This window comes from Lutjanus erythropterus, chromosome 10 (assembly GCF_056507025.1).
Source record: "Lutjanus erythropterus isolate fLutEry1 chromosome 10, fLutEry1.hap2, whole genome shotgun sequence".
NCBI lineage: Eukaryota > Metazoa > Chordata > Actinopteri > Lutjaniformes > Lutjanidae > Lutjanus > Lutjanus erythropterus.
In genome coordinates, this window is record NC_139326.1 from 25467133 (window position 1) to 25493317 (window position 26185).

The window sequence follows — 26185 nt, forward strand, 5'->3', positions numbered from 1 at the left end:
ACACTCAAACCGCTGACTTCCGGGGTCAAATTGAACGGTTTCCTCCCATCACATCTATCCATCCATCCATCTCTCCATCACGGATGCTTTCTGTCCTGCTCTGCGGTGAAACAGGATCTGATTGTCATTAACAATACATGACCTGTGAGAGACCCCCTTCTCCTCCACTTCCTCTGTCTTCCCCACCTCACCTCTAACTCTCACCTGCAGTAGTTTCTCACTCTTCTCTGCAGTTCTTCATCATCTCTTCAAATCCCCCACCTTCTTTTCTCTTCCTCCACCTCCTGTTTCCTTCCAGCTTAGCTCTAAACCGCTTGCAGGCCCGCTGATGTTTGCTGCCAGCTTAGCTTCAGCTCAGTTTGAGCACTCCGTAAAAATATGCACCTGAAAATCCCAGGAAGCTGAGTTCTCAGTTGTAGAACAAGATGCTGTGTGCCGCTGCCTGCATGTCAAATCTAGTAAAACATTATTAAATCTGCACTCAACCTACACTAAAAATACATGGTATTTTTCAAACTGACATAGGTATGTTTGCACATACAGTAGACTAGATGTAGATGAATCATCTAATCATTACAGTCACTTCATTGATTTAAGTCTCTCTTTTCATCAGATTTTTTTCAATTAGCTAATGTACGACCTGCTTATAGTGCGCTCTTCCTGCTCTTCTCGTCCTCGTCTTTTTGTCAGCTGGAGTGACTCACCGTTCCTCTCCAGTTGTCTTTTCCTCCTCGTTGTTGCTGCATCAACAAAAGAAGATGCCATGAAAGCTGGTGGAAGAGCCGATTTGTCAAATAAACGATGACGTTGCCTTCACTTCTGATGGTTAAAGGGTCAGTTCACCCAAATTGCAAAACAAACTGAAAGAGGATATTTCTCTATAGAAATAGAAGGTACAGTTGTTCAAAAGATAACTAAACACAGTTACAGCCACGCCTGGCGTTACAATGTGTCTGACCACATATGGTTGGATCTAACTCCCCTGCTCGTTATGCAAATAAATACAATCATTTCCAAACAAATGCTTTTTTGTTTTTAACCTGAATTTGATGAATTTACTGTTTATCACTCAAGACATGAGTGCTGCTGTTGTTATTAACATGTCTCCAGCAGTGGAGAGCGGCCTCTCTGCTGCACTGTTAGCTCCAGCGGAAAACATCGCTGTGCAGGATGCTGAGCAGGTACAGAGCTTTAGACGTGAACCAGACAGAGCAAAGAGTTATTTTCTTCACCACAGAGCTAGATGAAGTTCTTCAGTGCTGCTGTGTGTGTCACACTGTTGCGCTCATCTGTAACAACCGATTGCTGCTCTGTTAACGTCTTAAAGCTGTGGCGATGCCGTCGAAAGTGTTCACAACACTCTTCACATTCGTCTTACAAACGCAATTATTTAGACAGACACTAAATCAAAACATGATTGCAATTGCTGCCTTTTAAAGAGATGAAGCACCCTGTTACCTGCTGCTTTCTGTAGATTTTCCGGGTGCTGCACTGTCACGGCTGAGTTTCGCCTTTTTCCCTCAGTCAACATCATGTCAATTAACATTTGGAAAATCGAGTTTTGTCTTTTATGAATTGATTCAGAATCTTCCGCGTCCACAACTTGATGCATCTAAGAGTCGTGTATTTTCCCCACTCCTACTCACTACTGTACAAATCATTCATCACAACATTGTAGTTTATTTAACTTAATTTGGCGAAACTGCATCACACTTTATGGAGAAAATATTTGTTGGTTTTCCCTCCGATGTGCTCCAGTTGCTACGCCTCAACATAACTGATGTCCTATGTGACAGAAGCACTTACTCATTCATGTGTCAAGGACATCATAAATCTACATGGGAAACAACAAGATGAAACACAGCAGCAGACAAAATGGATCTTTGTGGATGGAGTATACATGAAACATGCTGTCTGATGTCCTCCAGCCAATCTGCCTTAACTCACAAAGTGATTTACAAAGTGTCCTAATGGACAGACAGTTTTGTGTCTCTAAAGATGCCATTAGCTAGTTAGCTCAGTTAGCCATGTAGCTAGTGGTCCAATTAGTTTTAAAGGTTAAAAGAAAAAGCTTTATTATTTATTACACCTTCTCTTTGCAGTGGTGCAAAGCTCCTAGGATGGTGTCATAAACACCAACACCCTGAGCAGTAGGACTGCTAGTTGCATGACTAATTGAGCTAACTAGCTACTAACAGCTGTAATTAGTAGCTGTTAGAGGATATTTCAACAAATAAGGCTATACTTCCTTCTGGAAACTATGTAACTCAGAGTTGAGGCAAAGCAGCTGGAGAACATCAGATGGTGTGTTTCATGTGTACTTAATCAAGTAAACGAGAATCCATTTTGGTGTATGTGCCTCTTGGTGGTCGTGTACAGGCTCAGTGAAGTCTCAAAATAATAAAAACTTGATAAACTAAAACCAAAGCTCACATTATGGTGAATGAATACATGGTAGTGTGTATGGACGTGTGTTCCAGAGTTTTACAGTACTGTTCAAAACCAACACTGATTTTATTGTGCTGACACTTTAAGTTTTGGCGAAGTAGTCTTGGCACCAGACTTTTGTGCACTCAGGACACAAATGAAAGCAAAGTAAATGGCATATTATGGCAAACAGGAAACTGAAATGCCATAATATATCCGTTCAATGAAACCAATGCTGGCATTTCGATTAAAATGTCAAGGAAATCTGTTTGCCTGCTGATTTGCATTTTATTTGGTTGGAGTTCACTTAAAATTTGTGTAACATTTCAATGGAAATATATTAATAATATACATTAAGATTTGTCAGTACAATAATTATTATTACCGCCTGTTTCTCCATTGTTCATTGAGCTGTGCAACATTATAGAGAGACCATATAATGAATGCTACATTACAGAAGCACGTTCTCCCTTCTGCAGCACATTACAATAACCTACACTCACTAACAGAGCTTAATGGTCCCAGTTTTAGAGTCGGCTATCAATCAGCCACTCATACAGAAGCAAGTTTTACTGTTACTGTATTTTACTGTATTCACTGAGGTACCATCCGTCACCGCACACTTTAACACTTGCAGATACACATATACATGCTCCTATACACACTTACAGTACTCTCCTGCACGCCATCAATCATGAACACCTAGCACTTTCAGTAACGTTGCCTTCACACATGTAAACATGAGTCACTACATTCCCAAGCTCGAGGTTGTTGATTGCTTTTTATTTGTCCAGGGAGCTGAATGTGTGCGCAGACCGGATGACTAACAGAGCAATATTATGGCTTATAGCCTGGGAATTAATGTAGAGACTCAGAGCGTCATACATAGATGTTTCTGGCTCACAGCAAAGCCTCTGTTCTCCAACTTCCTGAATTCAACATTAATATGGTTTGCTCAGCACTGAAATGAATATTTGTTACAGGGGTTGTTTGATACATTGCACAGTTGAGTTAGCTGATTGAGCCCAGTGGTGCACTGCATGTGTTTGCCAGGAAAGAAAGTTTTTTTTTTCTCCTTTTTTGCTTAAATTAGATCTTGGATCCTAGATTTCCTTTTACCAGAAGCTCACAGTGTAAGTTACATTCAGTACATGTACAGCCAGTCTGTTCTCACTCCCAATGCATCAGATATGACAGCTTGGCCAGCGCCCCTACACTTCGAACATTGATCCTGTAGGCACCAATCTAGTGTCTTTTCTGGTGGCATCCTGCTCACATTATGTTTCAATATGCCATCGAAGTCAAGTGGCATAATATAAAAAGTGTATAGTCCACGTGTGGAGGAGGAGGTAAGGTGAATGGATAGGTCAAACAAATATAGGACTTTCACTCAAAAGGCCAGGGTTTGTGTCCCGCATGAAACCAATAGTCAACCTTTACTTTTTAAAAATTGGTCGATATATATAGGTCATGCAGAATCCATGGGATTCCCTGAACTGGCGTGGTTGTTGCAATTGCAACATCGCAACTTCCTGGAGGGATTATAAAGCATTATTAGAACTAACTCTTGATTGCCAGGTTGTGACTGATGTTTATCCTCCAGTACACTTGAAATCAATTGATCTCTGATCTCCTAACATTCATAACTGCAGATTTGCTGGCTTAGAAAGTGAGAAACCCATGAGTATTTATTGATCGATTAGCAACATTTATAACTGCATTAATAAGAATCACAATCTGACCCAAACATTGTTCTTTTTAATGGCTCTTAACTTAATAAAGCCATATATTGCAGTGTCTATACTCTATATAGGTGGTCTCAATGTTTTTAGAGTCATTATCACTCACATCTTCTGGTGGACAAATGTAGCCACACAAACTGAAACTGGAAGATCTGACTGAAGCTATCACTCTCAGCATGTGAGAACGCATCAGAGGGAAGTCATTCCTGATTTCCCACACATGTCCGATATCACATTTCAAACTGAGATTGGAGCATAGGCTTTCATACTGTAATAATCCACAATATACAGTAATCACCATGTAGTATCATATTACAGCTTGTAATGTACATCACCAAGCCTTTGTTTCATGATACATGATTAGTTGTATGTTGGTGGGTGGAGTTACAGTCTGTCTCATTTTCTGATATCTCAGCATTTAGCTGAAAGGTCGCGGGTTATTTCCTTCTTCCTGTGCTTTCTTTGTGACTTATACTTGTCCTTTAAACCTATATTTGTAATACGAGCTCCTATCTGTTAGTACACAGACAGACAAACAAACACACACACACAGACAAACACACACAAGGTGGAAAGCCAACGTATATCCATGTCATATACTGTAGGAAGGCAATCAATTATTCATAGAGGACAAGGGGAATATTTTATATTTTTCTCCTTTTGATGTGAAATGAATAGAGACCCTGTATCACTTTCATTTCCTGCAACCCTCTGTATGTTTGTGTGTGTGTCTGTGTCTTTCACACACACTCTTTTTCTGCCTCTGTCATAGATGCTTGTGTTACACAACCTCCCTGACACATTTCCTGATTCATGGAAAGGAGACAAAGATTAGTTTCAAAAGGAACCAGCGAACATAATGAATGTAAACAGTGTTGTACTTGGTAATGGCTTACATTAATATAAAATGTCTCCATTTTTTTCTGCTCTGCCATTGTATCAGTCCGTGCTCTGTGCCAGTAATTTCACACTGTGTATGCCGGGTTGCTGTAACTCACTTTTACAAGGCAAGACACTTACATTTTTTTTCTCTTTCGGTGGACATCAGCCAAATAAATTGGAGCAGACTGGGTGCACTGTGAAAATGACTAATTGGCAATAGTGTACGTGGCATAATGTGTGAGTTTTTCATTTGTCAGTTTATTAAAATGTCACTTCTGCGTGTGTTTCTGTGTGCAGACACTTAAAGAGGCCAGTGAAAATGCCAGGAAGGATTTCCACCGTGAGGCCGAGCTGCTGACAAACCTTCAGCATGAACACATTGTCACTTTCTATGGAGTCTGTGTGGAGAGCGACCCTCTCATCATGGTTTTTGAGTACATGAAACATGGAGACCTCAACAAGTTCCTCAGGCATGGCTGTTTTTCTTTGTTACATAAAATATCATCAAATTGGTAGCTGTTATATTGAAGAATTTGCATGTCTCCAGAATGCCATTATGAAAACAGAGGAATTAAAGTGGTTTGCACAGTGAGGCATGGTTGCACCAAAGAAGACTCAATTTTAAACCCAATTAAATCATGGTTTAACTTTAAATTGTGTTGCACTAAACTTTTAAACTAGCTTAAAATTAAGAAAGATGAAATTTAAAACTTAGTTTAGTTTTTACTCTGAGCCTAGGTTAAATTTAATTCTGCTGCACCAAAACTTTAAACTCCAATTTAAAATGTGATCCACGATTAATTTTAAATTTAGACTTTTAAAAAGGCTTCATTCTTTAGAGGGATTGGGAAAAGTAATCACATTCCTCAAAGAAGCAAGCTAGCAAACCATATAATGTTTAGTTATTTTTTATGCTAGCTAGCAAACAGTGCATCATTTGGTTAAGGAATACAAAGCAACTGAAAGTTAGCATTCCCTGCCCACCCCTTTTACTACCTCCAGAAAGCACTGAAACTTATTTTTTATTTCTTTATTTATTCATGAGTAGGGAAACATCTCCAGATTACTTAAACTCTGTTTCAGTTTATATCACTAAACTTGGATTTACTGAACCTGCGATTAGTTTTTAATTGTATCACAAAGTTCTGCTTAATTTTAAATGTGTATTTACTCAATTTAAACCTGGTTTTGCTAAACTCTTCTAATTTTAGATTATTTTTATCTTTGTGGGTGCAACCGAGTCTAAAAGTTTCCAAAGTTAAAAAAAAAAGTATCTTAATCTTATAAGTGCTCTCGTAATATTTTAGATGGTTGATACACAGCTGATGTAAAGACTGCACAGGCAACAGCATGACTCAAACAAAGAATAAGCAGGCTCACATGACAAATTTCCACCTGTTCCCTCACAGGGCCCACGGTCCAGATGCAGTTCTGATGGCGGAGGGCCAGACCACCAGACCTGTGGAGCTGACCCAGTCTCAGATGCTGCACATTGCCCAGCAGATAGCATCTGGAATGGTCTACCTGGCATCACAGCACTTTGTGCACCGCGACCTGGCAACCAGGTCAGTCATTTCACTGAGTACATTCTGTGAACACTCTGTGTTCAGGGACATCCATTCAGACCCTTGTACAGTTTTTGAACATTTTTGCAATAAAACTTAAACACCTATTACTGAATAATGCCCTTTAGATTTCTTTAAGACTACACTTGACAAATTTAGTCATTTGGATAATAATATTTTTTAAATGTATAAACCAATATAGTCCCATTATAGTGGCCAGCCTGATGGCTGTGTTAATATACATATAGCAGCTGAGAGAGTCAGACAAAAAAGCAGCAGCCATTAGGAGAGCCAGTAGAGAAAACATGAGTATATATTCTGCAGATATATCTATTTCTGTGTCTATGATTGTTTGATTTACATTGAGCATGCACATTATTTTATTTTAAATGTGCAAGAAGCACACTCAAAATTGATGCACAGAGATGGAAAAGTGTCAACTTTTTTCAAATGCAGGAAGTGCACCCCAGGTTATTTAAACTCTTGACAACATCTTGCAGTTATCTTTCTGTGCTTAGTTTGTGTTTGTTGTCTAACAGGAACTGTCTGGTGGGTGAGAACCTGCTGGTAAAGATCGGAGACTTTGGCATGTCCAGAGATGTCTACAGCACTGACTACTACAGGGTAGGTGTATGTGTCGATATCTTTTCTGGCCCTTCTTTTAGCCTCCCTCCTCCCTGCTGCATGGGTCCCTCTCTGCTCCTCCCCTGCATGGGCATGACTGACGGACTCCGGCAGAGTTGCAGTCAGAAGCTTGCTGTGGTAGGTCAATTAAAAAAAGTGCAGTGAAATTAAACATACATGTTGCTGCTTTGATACTTATATAATTAAAAAGACTCTACGGGAGGGAGGATAAGTAGCATGCTTTGTGAGGTCATACCGTGTGTAAAATAAGGCCTGGATAATAACTGGAGCATTTTCTGTTAGTGAGAGCAAAGATTTTCAAATATTAAAATACTATGTATATTAAATAATATTTATATTATTGGCAAATAAAATTTTATCACACCATTTTTATAAACTGCAAAAAAAACTAATATTTAACACAGCAAATGGTTACATTTTCTTTGACGATATTGTGTCATATCTCCTTTACTGGAGATTTTGCCAAAGAAATATGAAATATACAAACAACATAAAAAAAAGCATAAAAAACATCAAAGACTTTCTGAAATGTGATACAGTGAAACAAACCTCATAATGTTTCTACAAACTTCACATTGTCTGGTTTGTCCCAACACTTTTAAATTGAAAAACAGTATTTTTTGTGGTACTTATGTCAATCAAACTCCAAGACACAGCATTATAAATTTGTTATCATTAAGCTTTTTATTCTTGTATTTTGAGCCTGATTTAATCTGAATATAATGTATATAATGCAGACTACAGGACTGCATCAAGCATGTACACAAAACTGCAAACAACAGAACAGTTCACACTAGTGCATGTCCATGGGATGCACACACACACACACACACACACACACACACACACACACAGGCAGTGTAGAAAGGGGCGACTCTGCAAAAAGGAAATGATGGAATTTATGACAGAAATATATGTGGGTGCACATTTTGTGTGTGTTTATGTGTTGCAGGGACATTTAGCAGCTCTGCTATGAGTGTCAAGATAACTCAGGGGTACAACAGACAGCTGAGACTGTGTGTCTGTGTTTTTTTCCTTCCATACAGCAATCTGTCACCTTTCCAAAAGACACAAATCTAATAAATTGCACAGATTGATTGATAGTGACTATCCATTTTTCCTGCCCTCTCCCCTGTCCACTGTGACAAACTGAGTGACAGTGACAAAGAACTTGGAGGAGGAGGGAGAAAGAGGAAAAGACAGAAAGAGCAGCCATTCATGATCTCTATTTTGGACAAAACCTTACCAGTAACATTCAGAAACAATACAATGAACCATAGGTCATTTGATGGATGTATAGGTTCAGTAATGGCATTGATCTAAATCGTATCAGTTCAAAATGTGCCTGTGCTCATTGGCTGATTGTTGCCTCCAGTATTGCTTCTTACAGTTTTCAAGCACTGCTCATCTGAACAACTTCACATCAAACACGGTGCTTCCTTCGGTCCTGAGTAATACACCTGTCATGACATTGCTGTATCCCCTAGCAATGCTCGAGTGTAAGGTAGAGTGGTCACTGGGTGCAAAACCTCACACAAAGCAAAGCAAAATTATTGATGATGCCCTGGGAATCATTAAGGCTAGGTATTGTTCAATCTAATAGCCAATGTGAGCGAAGTGTTAAGTGAACAAAAGCGTTCGTTCCTAAAGCTGCGTTGCCAGTTCTTGAAAGGTTGGAGTTTATGTCCTGTAGCAAGTGACCAAGAGTCAGCTGTACCCAGCATCAGGGTGTAGGTTTGCATATGGATGGGAAGGACATGTGCGTACCGATACTTTGGGAGGACCAGAATGTCACGATCGATTTGAGCAAACTTGTTTACGTTATCTTTGGAGGGAACAGCACTGCTGCTGTTTCAAAGCAGAATCATGGACAGCACTAAGAGAGAGAACTGACAAACAGCTGTTTCTTTGTGACTCCCCCTGCTGATTTTGACAAAGACTTGTTCATAAATTAAAAACAATATTATGCTAGTGCTACATTCTTATGTGAGTGCTCTGATAATTGTTAATAGCCCCAGGGTAATAGTATTTTATGAAAATTGCACCCTTCTTGTGTGGAGACCAAACCTACGCCCTTACCCAGCACAGGGTTTGGCAGTGCAACAGTTTCCTGTCAATACCTCATACAGTGTGTACTTCTGGCTGTAGTAAGGCACTGCTAATAAATATAGTATGTCCTGTAAATCTCAAGCACTTGCACTCAACACTGTACTTCCTTGGGTCGTCAGTTATAAAGCCGCCAAGTGTATAGTTGGATGAATGGATGTTGAGGAAATTAGTACACAGACAGACAGATGTTGACGGACATACATGCAGACAGAGAGACATATTGGGACTCCTTCCATTTTAGTTAAATGTATAATTTATGTTGCTACAATAATTAATTTTGTACAGGAATCTGCAAATTCGCCAGTAAATGTGCAAAAGTTCACAGTATGAAGTATAAGAATATTTGAATTGTGTAATATAGAAATCTAATAAAATAGGTTTGCTTTAATGTAATGCATTTAGTCTAATATACACAACTATCTGTATACTTTTAACAATATAGTTTAATAGAAATCATAATGTCTATTCATGATAGTGGCATGCCAATATTAGAAAATATCAGGCGGATTTTTCATGTCTGTTTCACTATTAGAAAGACTTTACCTATTTGCTACTATTTTACTGATGATCATGTTTAACTTACTGTAGAGAACCTTTCATGACCTCAGAGCCAAGCCACATTGTTAAAATTGCTCTTTTTATTGCTCTTTTTGTTGAGATTAAATTTGAAATAACTAGTTGTGTATGCCATCAAATTAAAGATGCAAAAGATTAAGGTCTCTCCTCTGTGGCTTTCTTTTGTACTATCTCTGTGTGACGACACACAGCAACCCCCCTCTTCCTCCTCCTCCCTCTTCCTCCTCTTTCCTTTCACCTCTCCTCAATAAAGCTAAGCGCCGAGGCTGTAGTCATGGCAACGGGCGAAGGCAGCGGCGACGAGCCTCAGAGTTGTATCCAACGTTTCTCAGGAAGAAAAGTAATCAGAGAACTTCTGTTTAGTATGCTGAGGCAGTGCGAGGGAAAAGAGAGGGGGGAGAGGAGATGGAAGTGTGGGAGACGGAGGCAGAAGGGTGGCAAGGAGATGAGAGGAGGAGAGAAAGAAGCTGGAAAAGAAAGAAGACATGGAGGGAAAAGGGGTGGGAGGTCAGAGAGGGAGAAAACAAGACAAATAAATATACAAAAGGAAGTAATAGAGCGATAAAGGAGCGTACACATGCTGAGGTGGGAGAGGAGAGGTCTGCAGCCTGTGTACAGTGAACAGTATAGTCAATAACAAACAAACTGCAGCTTTAGACAACCACAGAGCAGGATATCAGAGACAGATACAGAAGAACAGCAAATGACAGAAAAGGAAAGAGACAGGGGTAAGACACCAAAGAGGATGAGAAATGCAGCATGGTGGGAGGTAAAACAGTGATCCAGCCATGTTTTAATATCCAGGAGAGGCAGAGAGAGGTGTGTGTGTGTGGGGTGGTTGGTGGTTGGTGGGGGTGTAGGGACCCAGTCATGCTCTTGCGTCAGACAGGAGCAAAGATGAGTCATAGAGGAATTGGAGCACCCCCACTGCTTGTGTGTGTATGTGTGTGTGTGTAACAGAAGCAGAGGCGTAGGACTGAAGGGGCTATGGTGACGTCATTGGATCCACTGTTACACAATGAGGCTGACAGACGCTTCACAAGATAGACAGGATGCCTCAATTCAAACCTTGAGCCTTTCCATGCAGCCTTTTTTCAGTTTTTGTGTGTGTTTGAGGGTGTGTGTGGGTGGGTGGGGCCAGACTTCAGCTGGAGTTAAGTGTGAGTGAATGCACATGCACAGCTTTTTATCCCTTTTCTCCCTAAACTGATTTCATGCCCAAATTGTGTAGGATGAAGGAGAATTAAATGTCTGCTCAGGTTTTGAGGTTGACTGTTTTACACTGCTGACACAGACTGGAGAAAAACACTGGAGCTAAACAATCTCTGCAGAGTAATTTGGCTGGTATAGGGTGTTTTTTTTTTTTTTTTACAACCCGTCTCTGGGTCCCGACCAACACAGACAAACAGCATCTTAATGGAGCACCTGGAGAGGCCAGAATGGAGCAGTTATGTGTGCAGGAGAGAGTGTGCGTGCAGACAGACGAAACACCACTGTCTGTACGACACACATCAACACAGAGAGGATACTGTTTAGACGTAATAAAATATATTGAATCATGTTTCTTTGCATAGAATTGTGAAAAAAACAATTCTTCAAATGAAAATCTAACTGATAATTTTACAAGATTTTTATCATCTCCCTATATAATCTTATTTCACCTTTTCTATTAGTGGTGGTTTTATGTAAATGCAAAATCAAAAGAAAAGGTCAGATTTATATAAAGACACGTAACCCTACAAACAAGAGGGTAATGTGCATCAATAAGTAAACCAACTAATCTAATCTACCATGCCATACACCCACAGCTGAGCTCATACCTTGTGGTAACTATCCCTTATTACCCATCAGAGTGATTCCAGACCCCTGTGATGGGGTCATGCTCCACCATGTCGGGTTTTGTTTTGCATTATTACACGGCTTTCTGATTTGGCCAATTACAGTATTCTATTCAATAACGACCTGCTCACTGTACATTATCCCTTACATATAAACTTTTATCAAAGTGTCCAGAAAACAAGAAAAAAACAGATGGAATCCTGTTTTTGTATGTGATAAAATACTAAAATGTGAATTTCATATGTTTATTTCTTAACAAAATTCTCATATCAAAATAGGGATTGTCAGTCTCATACATCTGCCCTCATTATGCACAGCCTATAGCTTATTGTTCCTATAGGAGGTATAGCACAGTAATTAGTTTAGTAAACACAGGGACCAAGTAAAATGTACATAACATTTATCCAACAGTAACTTAGCAGTTACCTATAAAGTTGTATTAGCAACTCATTAGCCTCAGGCAGCTAGCATAATGATGTAGCCACCAGCCACCTCTATTCATCATGGGAAAACTAAAACCAACACACACACACACACACACACACACACACACACACACACACACACACACACACAGACAATGGCATTCGTGGAAAGAGTTTTTGTTTCCATAGCAACACAGAGGGCAATTAAGGTAACAAAGAGTGGGCGGAGTCAGTAACATAAGCCCCTCCTACACCACATCCCATAATGCTTTCTTTTTCAACTGGTTCAGTTGCCATGGATACTGCAGCCTCTAGGAGGTCACTACAGAGATCCCACAGCCCTCCTCTGCTTTATATTTCCTCCTTTTTTAAAAAGGCTTTCCTGAAACAGTGAGGCAGTGGTTGAGCTGAAATGATGCATATTTATAAGAGAGGGAGGGGGACAGACAGGCAGGCGGTGAGGGAAGGTGAGAACGAGTGAGGTAGACCGAGGGAAAGAAAGAGAGGGGAACAGCAAAGGAGACAAAGACTGACGACGAAGCCACTGACAGCAAAGAGAAAACAGAGAAAGAGCTGATGACAGAGAGGGATGCACCATCTATACTTCAGCGAGAAGCCTTGAAAGTGTTTGGTCCTCCACTGTAAATGTGACTTTCTTAATATTTGATGCCCCCCTCTTGCCCGATGACAAGACAGTTTAATCTGAGGCTTTTCCCTCCTGCTCCTTCATTTGTTTTCTTTACTCTGTTTTCTCTTTCAATCCAGCCTTGTTAGAGCCTTTCTGAAAACAGCGCCCTTCTCTTTTCTCCTCGCCCTCTCTCTCTGAGAGCACAGCGCACACACAGGCAGTTAAGAAACAGAGCAAAAATGCAGCCCAACAGTTCAAGAGCCCAGTATTAATATTTCAGACCATCAGGGGAAATGATCAGCCATGATGAATAAAACAAAAAGACTAATGAAATGAACAGGTTCAGACATGTCAGTGAATGAATACTGTTGGAAAACTATCTATAGAAGAAAATAAACAATGTCTGTGTCTGAAATCACTTTCACTATTATTAATATAATATGTGCTGTACAGTGCAGGGTTCAATGCTTTTGTCTTTTTTTTTTTCCCTTGCCCGGTTGGGTCAACGTTTACTGCCCCTGTAAAAAATGCTTTATTAGGGGCTATTTAATAAAAACAACAGCTAAAGTCAATTGTCATGTTTAGTCTAGGGCTTCAATGGCTATAAATATCAGAAATTAGGGACAAATGCCCATCCATTTTTCACAGTTCAAGGTCATGTTTTGTTTTTTCAGTCCAAACCCAGAGATATTTGGTTTAATATGACAATAAATGAAGAAAAGCGGGAAAACAGCATCATTTGTCATTTTGCATGAAAAATTACTGTACTACTTTGACAATTAATACTATTATTACTATTATTGTTACTGGCTAACCACTTGGCCAGAGTGCCACTGCTGAAAATGGCTATAAGATGTGATCAGTGCGTGAATAACAAAATCGCATTCTGAAACACGTAGTTTGCACAAATTATATACTTCGCGAGTTCTCACGTGCCACAAAAAATGAGGTGCCGGGCCAGATTTGGCTTGTGGGCCTTGAGTTTGGCACATGTGCTCTTTAAGAACTAGTTTATGTGGTGCGACTCATCCTTACTGGGGAGTTTTTCCTTACATGGGAGGGGGTGTTGCACACTGTTCAGATTGCAAAGCCCCCTGAGGCAAATTGTGATTTGTGATATTGAGCTATACATATAAAAATTTTACTTGACTTGATTTAGACATAAACAGGGAGGAGAGAGCAGTAAATAAAGGAGTGATCTTAGACAGAGAAAATGTATTTGACAAACAGCAAATTTGTAAATTTGAACAGGGCTTTATCATTTTAATATCCAAAGATGAAGAAAATGTGTATATTGTAGTAATATAAGTAACGCTGTATTATCATTCTCACATTGTAACCCTCACATTGCAACTCATTGTACCACACTGCTTTGGCAATTTGTAGTCCATTATGGCCATGCCAGTAAAGCAAAGTTGAATTTGACAGAGACAGAGAGAAAAATGCAAATCAGAAACAGAAAAGCCAGCAGCGAGACTCGGCAGTATGGGGAGGAAAGCGAGGGCCTGGTTATGAAGAGTAAGAGCTGCTGAGATGGAGGCAGATATGTTTCCCCAGGCGTACCAGTGAACCTGATGGCTATCTATGTGACCGTGCACATTTTATTACTCCATTAAATAACCCACTGACTAACAAAGAAACAGACCAAGTGTGGATACCAAGCCATTAATAACAGGCATAAACCTCAGAAAATGGATTGTGCTATCTGTGCAGAGCAATAGAGCACAGATCGGGCACTAGATTAATGTTTGGCGAGGGAGTAAGGGGAGAGGGGAGTGACAATATAGGGGAGAACAGCATCAGAACAGAGTTAGGTTTCATTCAATTGCACTTGAGGCAGGTTAAAAATTCAAAAACTGTAATATCTAACATGTGTAACAGCTCAAGAAGGCTTTTATCCAAGTGTGTGCCTGATGACTGAGGGACTCACTCACCTTTTTTCTTCAGTCAGAGTCAGTGAGAGGCAGAAATGAGCTGTCAGTGTTTATGAACAGCAGAAACACCAAATGAATACAACAATCAAACAGACTCCAAAGGCTCCATTCAGATTAGAGCTTAATGAAATGACCAAATGTCTCTCAGAGTGCCTGTGAGTTCCTGTGTGCAGTGGGCTGCTGATTTCTGAGAACTTACTCTGATGTTTGATGCTACAAATCTAATCAAATAATATTAATTAAATTTCACTCACAAGGGACACAAGCAGTGCACATACTGCAATAGTTTATACTCTATCAGATATTTATTTATAATGTATGACTGCTAACATTTTTCTGACTCACACAACTGGTTCATACATTTTAGAGCACAAATTTGACTGTTAACCTGATCCAGCAACTTTACTTCTGTCTCTTTCTTTCTTTTTTTTTTTTGGAACAATTGGCTAATCACTAACAATTTATTTTTTTATATATATTATTCATTATTTCATATTTATCAAGGTCTGCAGCTGAAAACTAGTCAGGTGGCTAACGTTGGTTGTCCTTGTCCACCGAAGCTGTTTCCACACCAAATACCTAGAGCTGCAACAAATAATTGATCATGACTTGATTATTAAATTTATTGCCAACTGTTTTGATTAACGATTAATAAGTATGAATAATTTTTAAAGAAAAAAAACATGAAAAATTCTCTAATTCCAGCTTCTTAAATGTTAATATTCTTAGGTTTCTTTGCATCTCTATGACAGTAAACTGAATATCTTTGGATTGTGAGGTTGTCAACCTGGGCTTTTGGAAACAGTGATTAACATTTTGTGCCACTTTCCAAACAACTAATTCATTAGTTGAGAAAATAATCAAAAGATTAATCAATAATGAAAGTAATTATTAGTTGCAGCCTAAAAATCCCAATAATTTTAAGTCCCAGGAAGTACCTTTGTTGTTTTTCCTGTTGTTATCTGTCTTTAGTCCACTGATGTATGAAAATACAGTGACATTTGACAATACAACAACAACGACTCCATATAAAGATGGACAGGTCATCGCTGTTTTCAATTCCTGCTGGATTTTGTCTTGTGTTTTCCTCCATGACTAAATGTTGATGTGTTGAATAGGATGACCAGGTGTCCCACTTTTTTTGGGACTGCATGGCATTTTTATTCCTTGTCCAATGTCCCACATAAGGAAAACATTCATCCATCCATTTTCTGTAACCACTTATTCCCAAAGGGTCACGGGGGCATATGGAGAACATGTCCCACACTTTGATTAACCGTAGTCAAACCACTGCAGGACAGACACTTTTCTAAAATAAGTTTTTTTTATCGGTTTCTGTGAGGAAAACGGACATAGGTCAAGTGCAGGTTCACATGTACTGTCTGTTATGACCCCATTGGACAAGGGGAGTAACAATAACTAAAGGTAAACTGGGGAAAAAGAAAGGAAAGGACACTGAGGCAACTGTATAAACAATGTTCTTCTTATTAACAAATTAAGGTAAAGAAAACCACAGACGAGAAATGAACATTAACTTAAAATCATAACTCAGATAACAGACACTAAGGAACAGGCAAACTAAAGAAGATACTACTACTATCACCATTGGTGTCCCACATTGTCCCACACCTGAAATGAAATGCTTCAAGTGCTCAAACTATCAAAAATGTTCAGTGCTGCAAGGCCCCCAAATTCTGTGAAAGTATTTATAACTTAATTTAGACACATTTCTCCCCTCTAAAGGTTCCTAGTCCATGGGTAAAGTTCCTGCAGCGGAAACACAGCTGACTTGTGATTGGTGGCCAATTAATTAGTTCATTTCTTGTGAGCTGAGTGACATATACATACTCTCTCTTTGGTTAAATAAAGCTCACCAGCACACCAGTATACCTTTCAGTTAAATAGAATTATACACTGATCAGGAGCGAGGTACAGCTACTGTCACGGAGATGATGCAATCTTCTGTGCAATACCATCAAACCTCGCTCACTTAAAAGCCTCAGGCAGCAGTTTTAAGGAGTGAAATGTTTAAATATTTGCAGCGCTGCTGTAAAATGTATTGAAATTCCTGAGTGAAGCCTTTTGAGAATTTTGAAAAGCTGCATGACCATGCATTCAAAATGCATGATGTTGTAGAACAGAAATTAATATAACAGAAGACCCCAATATACAGCATAAATTTGATGAGAGTACATGCTTAGCAGCTCCCTAAAGTTTCATTGTTTCTTTCGTAAACGGTAAACTGTACTGACTTTATACCCTCTCTTTCTCTCTCTTTCTCTGTGTGTGTGTGTGTGTGTGTGTGTGTGTGTTGTGTTGTGTTGTGTTGTGTTCAAAGGTTGGTGGTCACACCATGCTGCCGATCCGTTGGATGCCCCCTGAAAGCATCATGTACAGAAAGTTCACCACAGAGAGTGACGTTTGGAGTCTAGGAGTTGTTCTGTGGGAGATCTTCACCTATGGAAAACAGCCTTGGTACCAGCTCTCCAATAATGAGGTACACTATAAAACATTTATTCTAAAGTCTGACTGGTTTCATTCCACATCTGAACTCGCCAGCAGATTCAAAATCAAAGACAGGAGATGTTCCTTCTATAAGTGATGGCAAACAAGTTGCTGCAGCCTCCAGATATGAGAAAACAGCTAAATATTTGATCCATTTTGCGTGCAAGTTTCTCACAGGTATAAATTGTGTGAATGCTTTGGCCTGTATCATTTATCATTTCATCGTGTGTCGAATTAATTGTAAGGAACGACACAGAGCTTCACGTGTGTTGTGCTTTGAATGGAAAGGAATTTTTAAGCCCTGTTTTTCATGAAATTACTCATTTTTTGTCATGGATCTTGTCACTGAGTTTAATGGGATTTTTTAGGTTCAGGATTTAAATTCTGTCCTGTAAATACTTTTTATATCGAGCACAGAGCAACACAGCCACTAAAACAAGGATTTGCAGTCCTATTAACCATAACACATTTTATATTTCTGGCCTTGTGTTTAGTTTGGCATTTGTTTCTATCAGTGTATTTGTATTTTTATCGTTGCACTCTTTCCTACTTTGTACTGCAACTGCTGCACAACAATTTCCTCTTGCATTAATGAAGTTCTATCTTATCTCATCTTACCTTATCTTAAATATTAAACAGGCTACAACCAATCATTCATTATCAAATAATCTGAAGATTATTTTTTGATTAATTATGTAATTGTTTTTTTTTCTGTAAAATGTACAAAAAATAATGAGAAAAGCTAATTTTCTCCAACATACAGACCTAGCCCCAAGACATTCATTTAACGATGATATAAAACAGACAAAATCAGCAAATCATCACATTTCAGGATGTTTGGCATTTTTGACTGATAATTATCAAGACAGCACCTTGTCAAAACAGACTCCCACTACGCATACTAACATTTCTTAAACCCACAGAATTAAAATTTAAATTCCGTGGAGATGCCAGAATTACATCAGAAATACATCAGGCTGAACCTCGAGGGACATGTGTCAAAGTGATGCACAATATATCTAGAATATTTAGTATTCAGAGAGTATTCAGGGCACAGAAACATGGATTTTTGGATTCATTCTTGGATCATTTCAATTATCATCATTTATTCAATGAAAAGGCAGAGGAAGCTTATAGAGAATATATTGAATGTAATACTGTCAGACAGAGTGAAATAAAATGATTTTAATAAAAATACTAAGGGGTGCAGAAGAGTATAGGGCCAGCCATAACCAAAACAAATGAAAGAAGGAAAGAAGGATTCTTTTTAATTTAGTATTTTGACAATAAGCTCAAAATGTCTAGAAATAGGGTTGAAAATGTTGTACATTTTCCTACACTAATTATTGGATGATTTAAGTGCCGGCAATCAAAAAATGATTAATCACCAATAATTAATAAGATATAAAATTAACATTTTCCCCCTCATTTTCTTTTTTTTTTCTTTTTTTTTTCTCATTTTATGTTTAGGTTTCCTTATTCAATAAATGGTTTCGCCAGACAAAACGTCTGATGTCAAATGAGGCACATATCTGCCATTTCTAGACCACATCTTAATACATTTTAATTAGTTAAATTCTGAATACTGATCAATCAATTAATGGTTAACCATTAACATCTCTATGTGCTAGGCACAAAAAAAAATGAAACAAAAGAGGAAGATGTTTTTTAGTTTGCATTTTAGGAATTAAGTCAAAATGTTTTTTCTTTATACTCCACATTTCATTGTTACATCTCATAATGCAAAAATTTTAAAAATCGCCCTCCTCTCATTTATTTTTTCTTATGCATTTCACTAATAGGTAAAGTTCAACTTAATTCACAATATGCAAAATTAAAAAAAGGATTTCCTTAATGTGGCTTTAATTAATTTTCTGTTCATTGACTAAATATTTGACTAATCGTTTCAGCTCTATTAAACACTCAAATTACATCAGATTACTGGCATAACAGGATACCAAATCCCTCAATTTGATCTATGGCATTAAATACACTGCCAGCCAAAAAATGATTTTGGAGCATTTGAGTGTAGATAAAGAGGAGCTTGTCTGTATCAGCAAAAAAAACCAAGACAACCAAGCAAGCAAATAAATAGTTCTGAATAATTAATAAATTTTACAAACCTTCCCTTTACTACCCTCTGGGTCTTGACCCAGTTTCCGGAAAAGAAACCCGTATCGGAGCCATTCAACCCTTCACCTTCACCTCAGCCTGACCTCCACTCTGGTTACTGCTTTCTAACCATGTCGGCAGTGCCTTTTTTCCTCATCCAAAATTAACCTTTAGCCCCCACTGTGGTCTTCTTTTCCCGTTTACATCTATTAAATCTCTTCTGATTCGCAGTTCACTCACCTTCTGACCCAAATCTGATGCTCACATATCTTTTACACAGGATATGGAGTTTTGAAATATTCATTATTTATCTGCTCTCTCAAACTGATAACAATCACAGAGTGAGGAGGAGTGAGTACAGCTTGATTAGTAAAATGATGACACCCCCGCAAACTGGATTCTTAATAATTTAGAGATACTGAATGATAATCTTCAGGTATTATTACATCTTTTGAAATGAATATATGGCAATTTGAAGGACACAACTGGTTTTTGGTACTTAATAGAAGCCATTAATTAGTATTCATTCCATGCGCACAGCAGCATATATTTTACGGTTGAGGAAATTATACAAAGCTTAATTATATCACAGGCTATTAACAGTATAGATATTTTCCAAACTGCTGCCAGAGAATGATAAACTGAGGAGGGCTCTTTTTCTGTATAAACTCTTAGAAATAAAGGCTCCAAAAGGGTTCTTCCTGAAGGGTTGAGGTTCTACCCAGAACTATTTGATTCTGAAGAACCCTTTTTTTGAACAAAGGGTTTGTAAGGTTAGAGGTTCATTAAGAACTATTTTCATCCAAAGAAGCCTTTTTGGAAGAAAGAGTTGCTCAACATTGGTAACGTATATTGTTAAAATGATGGGTGATTATGATTTTTTGCCTCATCAGTAGAATACAGTATGGTTCCTTGAGTAACCCTGTGAAGATAAGAGGGTTATAGGTGAAACCCTTATAATTTTTTTCCCCCTTGGGATATAAAAAGGGTCTCTGGTAGACCACCCTAGGTGAGTTCGTAATGAAACCCTTGGAAAATAAAAGGGTTCTTGGTAGAATACCCTGGGTGGATTCCAGTAAGGTGAAAAGGTTCTTAAAAGATCCAACTGAGAGGGTTCTGGGTGTAACCATCATGCCATAGAAGGGTTCTCTGTCGAACCTCTCATAGGGGGTTCTGCGTAGAACCTTTGACAGATAATTTGAGGTGTAACCCTTTATGATGGCTTCTACATAGGCCCCTCTGAAAGGGTTCCAGGTGGAACCAAGAACCCAAAGAGGTTCTCCTATAAGTACAAGCCAAAGAATCCTATGTTTTAGTGAGAACTAAGAGTGTCTAGTAGTTTGGGTTTCTCCTCTCCTTGATCCACAAATCATTTGTCTTAGAGAAGATTTAAAGCTAAAATCTGCATTTTAAAAAGTTAATATTAATGAATAAGTCTTGGAGTGTGCCAAAACACAAAATTTCCTCTCACACTGCTATTGAGAAATTGGATTTTTCTACTCCACTGTCATCTAACTTCATCACCTCAGTAAATAATTTATTCACAGTGACATTTTCACTGTATGCCTCTGTGGTGAGGCGAGCAGACTTCTTCACTGGAGTTTGAACATTTCAGCTTGAATTCTTGTTATTTTTGTGTTTGTTTTTGTAACAGAGAGCCCACGACTGCTGCTGACATTAAACTTGATACTTGTTCTTTCTCTGTTCCTCTGCAGGTTATAGAGTGTATAACCCAGGGCAGGGTACTGCAGCGCCCCAGGACCTGTCCTAAAGAAGTATACGATCTGATGCTGGGCTGCTGGCAGCGAGAGCCGCACATGAGACTCAACATCAAAGAAATCCACGGGCTGCTCCTCAACCTGGCCAAGGCTTCACCTGTATACCTGGATATACTGGGCTGAACACAGGAGCAGGACGGAGGAGAGTTTTGTGTGTGTGTGTGTGTGTGTGTGTGTGTGTGTGTGAGGATGGTTACTGTATCTAAGTGTGTATGTGAGGTTGCATGCATGTGTTTGAGTGTGTGTCATAGGGTGGACATGGTGACACCTGTGAATGAATGCTCGTGCAAGTGTGTGTGGGTGCGAGGTACCGCTGTACAGGATGTGAAGCTATTATCAAACTCTTAAAGGCAATCAAAAAATTCCTCAACCCCATCCCCAATCGCCTCGTTCCTTCCTTCCTGCCAATTTCCTCTCCTTTGTGCATCTCTACTCCTTCCCTCCTTCCTCTTTCCCGAAGAGACACTTACACGAGAGTAATTTAACTTTGAAGGGAAAAGAGCTTCTCACTTCTTTTCAAATGCTTTAAACTCGACTGGGGCTAAATTGATGAAACCTGATTAACAGGACTTTAAATTTAGTGACTCATCCCTCAAGTCGCTGCCTGTCGGACAACAGGACTCCTTTGAACATCCGGAAACTTTCAGGAAGGATTTCCGGAAGCTTCAATCCTTTTGCGTGTAAATATGAGACTGTGCGACGGTGAGACGTTTCAGAGGAAATGGCTCTGTGCGATGTGGAGCCATACAGACACTGTGTTTCCCCCTCTTGCCCTGTCTGTCTGTTTGTCTGTCTGTCCGTCTGTCTTTCTGTCCGTCTGTCTCTCCAAACTGTACATGAGTATTAATGTCAGCATTCATACAACATGGCCTGTGGAAAAGACTACACAGGTCATTTAAACTGATAGACATACGGTAGATTGATACAGACTAACGACCAAGAAAATGATGGAAAAGTAAACACAATCTGGTTTTCTGCCTGATGATTTCTGGTTGGATAATTGACTCTTCCTAAGCCACGCCCCCTTTCACTCAGTGCTCTAATAACTAGCTGAATTTAGGTGCCCAGTGGAACCTCAGTCAACTTTCAATTTTCACATTGCTGTATTTTAATATGCTTTGTATGAAGCTTGTCTTTTAGAGAAGAAAAACAAATTTTGAACATGGCTAAAAGATGTTGCTGGGGGAATCAATATTTTTCCCAGAGAAGTGAAGGACCCACCCTGGTCGGCCTCCCATTGGTTTGCCCTGATACTCTTACCCTAACTCTATCCAATCTCACTCCTCATGACTAAACCTAACCAAACCAAACAACTCAAACCAATGAAGGCAATGAGTACTAGCCATACAAGCCAGCTAGCTACATCAATCATGAGCTGACTCAGAATTATGTGATAATATTATGGCTCTACACTCATTCTCTGTTAGCAAGCTAGTTAGCTGGCGTTTTGCTACCACTAGCTAACTTTAGATGTGACTATATACTGTTTTATGTCACTTTTACAGGTCCCTCAGCAACATCTTTCAACCACCTTCAAAATTTGGTTTTCTTTTCAACGTAGATGAGCCTAACACATAGCGTTTCTAAGTACAGGAACCAGGAAAAGAGATAGTTGTCTTAAGTACAGTGCTAAGCTTAGGGCTTGGGCCTGAATCTGAGAAAAGGGCTGGATTTGGGAAGGGTCAAGTCTGCTGGTTAAAAAGAAGAAAAAAAAAAACAATCACTAACAATACAGTGCCTGCTGATGCTGAACTGAACTGCTGTGGTTAAAAAAATACTTCAGAGTAAAGGCTGAGGTATTCCTACTGTAATTGTAAATGCCGAATACTAGAAATGTAAAAAAGCTTGATCTATCTGGCACTGATCTACAATATCTCCTCATGCAACAGACTGATATATGTGACTATAAGGATATATGCACTCATACACTGCATTTTTACCATGCTTTCTGTTACATATTTACTTTGCTCTGATCTGGGCTGCACCACCATACAGCAACATGGTAACATGACGCCTGCTTTTCCCCCTCAAAGTGACAGATGCTTCTCTCGTGATGTCAAGCACTCGTGTCGGAGGTCAATTGATTCATTTGTCCGCAGCTGTCCGACAATCGTGAGGTCTTGGTGTTGAGGGTGGGGGGGAGGGAGGGAGAGTCGAGGTTGGGTTTTTTCTGAGTGGTCAGATCGCAGTCAGATGTGTGTGGGTGGTGGCGCTGTTAGAAGGTGTGGTTCATTTGGTCAACCCATATTAAATCATCAAGGCTCTCAGCACTCAGACATCCTTGAAAACCACATCTGTGCTGGAGGGGATGCACAACACACACACTGTATACCTTATCCTGTCATCCCTCCACCTCCACACACATACACACACACACACACAGACACACACACTGAAAGACACTCAAAACGGGCCGAGAAGGAAATTGAATTGTGCATGTTTTATTATTTGAGCGGTGCAGTGCTTTAGCCAGGCCCCGTCCACTGTAATGGTGTAATGTATATTTCATTACAGCCTAATGGGCTCCATTAGCACAGTCTCCTCACAGACATTCAAGACTTATTGTTTTATGGCTGAGAAGGAAGGAGGGATGGAGTTATGGAGAGGAGAGGTGAAGGAGAAGGAGAAGAAAAACACAGAACGAGGAGCAGTGGAGAGGAGAAATAAGAGGAGAGGAGGTAATAATGCATATTGGGACGAAATGGAGAGGAAGGGAGAGGGTTCAGAACGGAAGCAATGGGGTAGAAAGGAGGAGGCGATGGGAGTGAAAAGGTACGAATGGGTCATGTAGAGGAAGATGAAGGAGAAAGAGAAGATAGTGAGAGGAGGTGTGAATGTCCTCAGGGAGAAATGAGAGCGAGCATCCATCATTACTCCGGCCTGCAGATGTTCTATAAGCCACAACTTCAACTTCACGCTCCCATCACATTCCTATGGCTGGCCTCAACCACACACACACATGCACACACACTCATTTTACTGGCAATCCACCAACAGCTCACACTGAAAATAAACTCAATAATGTACCACACATCCCCATTATTGAGAACCACTTCACCCACTTATAGTTGAGCTCACATATCTGGTCAAAAGGCTCACAAACACACACTGTATATATACAACAGCTCACATGCATGCAAGGAAACACATTTAATGTTTGTTTTGGCATTTTACTGGAGCATATTTTACTCTTTACGGACATATTAAAAAGTCATAATCACTGCGGTGTCACTAACAGCCATGCAACAACGCAGTACGTAATAGCACCGCATTATGTAATAACTTGACAAAATGTGAAAAAGTTTCACTTCATGATGTTATAGCTCCCAGATTTTGTAATAATCTGACACATTTTGTAATAAACAGCCTGAACGCAATATGTAATAAATTTCCCCGCCTTTTGTAATAAATTATTACATTTTGCAGTGGTTATTACAAGGGGTGAGTTTGGGAGATTTTACAGTTCTGTTTTCCAGTGAAACTCCAGTGTTTTGTGGACTAAAGAACTAAACCCAACCTTCAGTCGACATGATGGAGAGTACATAATGACTGAATTTTCATTTTTGGGCGAACTATCTCTTTAAGATTATAACAGACTAGCATGAATCATACTGACTCAAAACTCATTTTACAATTAGTTCAGTAGTTCAGAAGAAAAATCTTTCTTTGGTCAAAACTACATCAAGAGTCTCTGTATTCCTTAGCTTAAAGCTACCACAGGGAACTTTAATATTGTGGTGATTTTTAAGGCCCCTAGGCACAAAGCAGTCGTGTTTCCTCGACCATAACCACAAAATATAATGTCAAAGATTAAATTAGCTGCATAAATTTTCCTCTCTGCCTTCCTTTTAACTTGCTAACATACCACTCACTTAACATAAACCACAAGCTTGTTTTATCCAATTTCAAGGAGAATCCCAGCAGCAGGCATTAAGAAGAGGCAAGAAACAGCCAGTCTTCTCACTGAATGTCTCGTTTATTTATGTAGGTTATATAGAGACTTCAGTATTAAAGCGAAAACTATTTCATAGCCAGACAAACCTTTTTGTAGCAGCTTTATTAATGACCACAATATGTAATTATCGCAAAATCCAGGGAAATATATTACATTTTGAGCTCGGGCTGTTTATTACAAAATGTATCACAAAATCCAGGTGATTTTACATAATGAAGTGAAAATTGACTGAATTTTGTCAAGTTATTACATCATGCGGTGTTATTACATAATGTGTTGTTACAAGCCATTTTAATTAGATGTAAAACATCAATCTGGAAATATAAGTCTTATTTGTTTATTAACAACAGCACTTGATGGTATTTGATGTTTGTGAACTTGAAACTGTTGATTTTATTGATTTATAGTATTATTATTTATAAATTAAGAAGCATTTTGTACATTTCTTTCTATATCTAATGTTGCCTTTTGCAACAACAAACTGACTGAAATTGATCACTGGTTTAATTGATTATGTTTTATCAAATATGTAAAGATAATCTTCTCAAGTGTTTATGTATTTTTATGTCAGGCTCCCTCTTTAACAGCTACCTAGCCTGTACTCATGTACAGGGTACTCTACAGCAGGGGTGGATGCTTCACCAGCCTGCACGCCTCATTTGTAGATTTAGTTTGACATATTACAAAATTACCGTCACCTGTTAGGGCATGAATGGCGAGGGGTTAATGGCTGGAGCATTGACAAGGCAGGCTAACGAGGTCCTCAAAATCCATCCCTGCTGTACAGTTGAGTAGAGTTTGCACTGAGTGAGCACACTCAAAACTTGCCACACAATAACTCTGAGGGCAGGGTGTGTGAGGGCCTGTGTGTGAGCAAAACAGAGAAAAACAAACGCAGCAGTGCGTACGTACCAACGCCTCCGATGTCAAAAAGAGTATAGAGTGTAGGTCGAAGAAACATCTCAGCTGCACTCTTAGAAATAGGGCTGCCAACGGGTTCTTCCTGAAGGGCTCAGGTTCCACCCAGAACCATTTGCTTCTGAAGAATCATACATAAAACACT

At 39.2% G+C, this 26185-nt stretch overlaps 1 protein-coding gene across 1 annotated transcript in view; it reads left to right on the top strand.

The window, feature by feature from the left end:
- ntrk2a (neurotrophic tyrosine kinase, receptor, type 2a) overlaps window positions 1–22584 on the top strand; it is a 112204-nt gene extending 89620 nt beyond the window's left edge. Inside the window, exons 16-20 of the mRNA XM_084728774.1 lie at window positions 5349–5521; window positions 6461–6616; window positions 7156–7240; window positions 17111–17269; window positions 21105–22584. Of these exons, the coding sequence (XP_084584900.1) occupies window positions 5349–5521; window positions 6461–6616; window positions 7156–7240; window positions 17111–17269; window positions 21105–21290 (759 nt within the window). The 3' untranslated portion in view covers window positions 21291–22584. The remainder of the gene's footprint in view (window positions 1–5348; window positions 5522–6460; window positions 6617–7155; window positions 7241–17110; window positions 17270–21104) is intronic.
- The last annotated feature ends 3601 nt before the right edge of the window (window positions 22585–26185 follow it).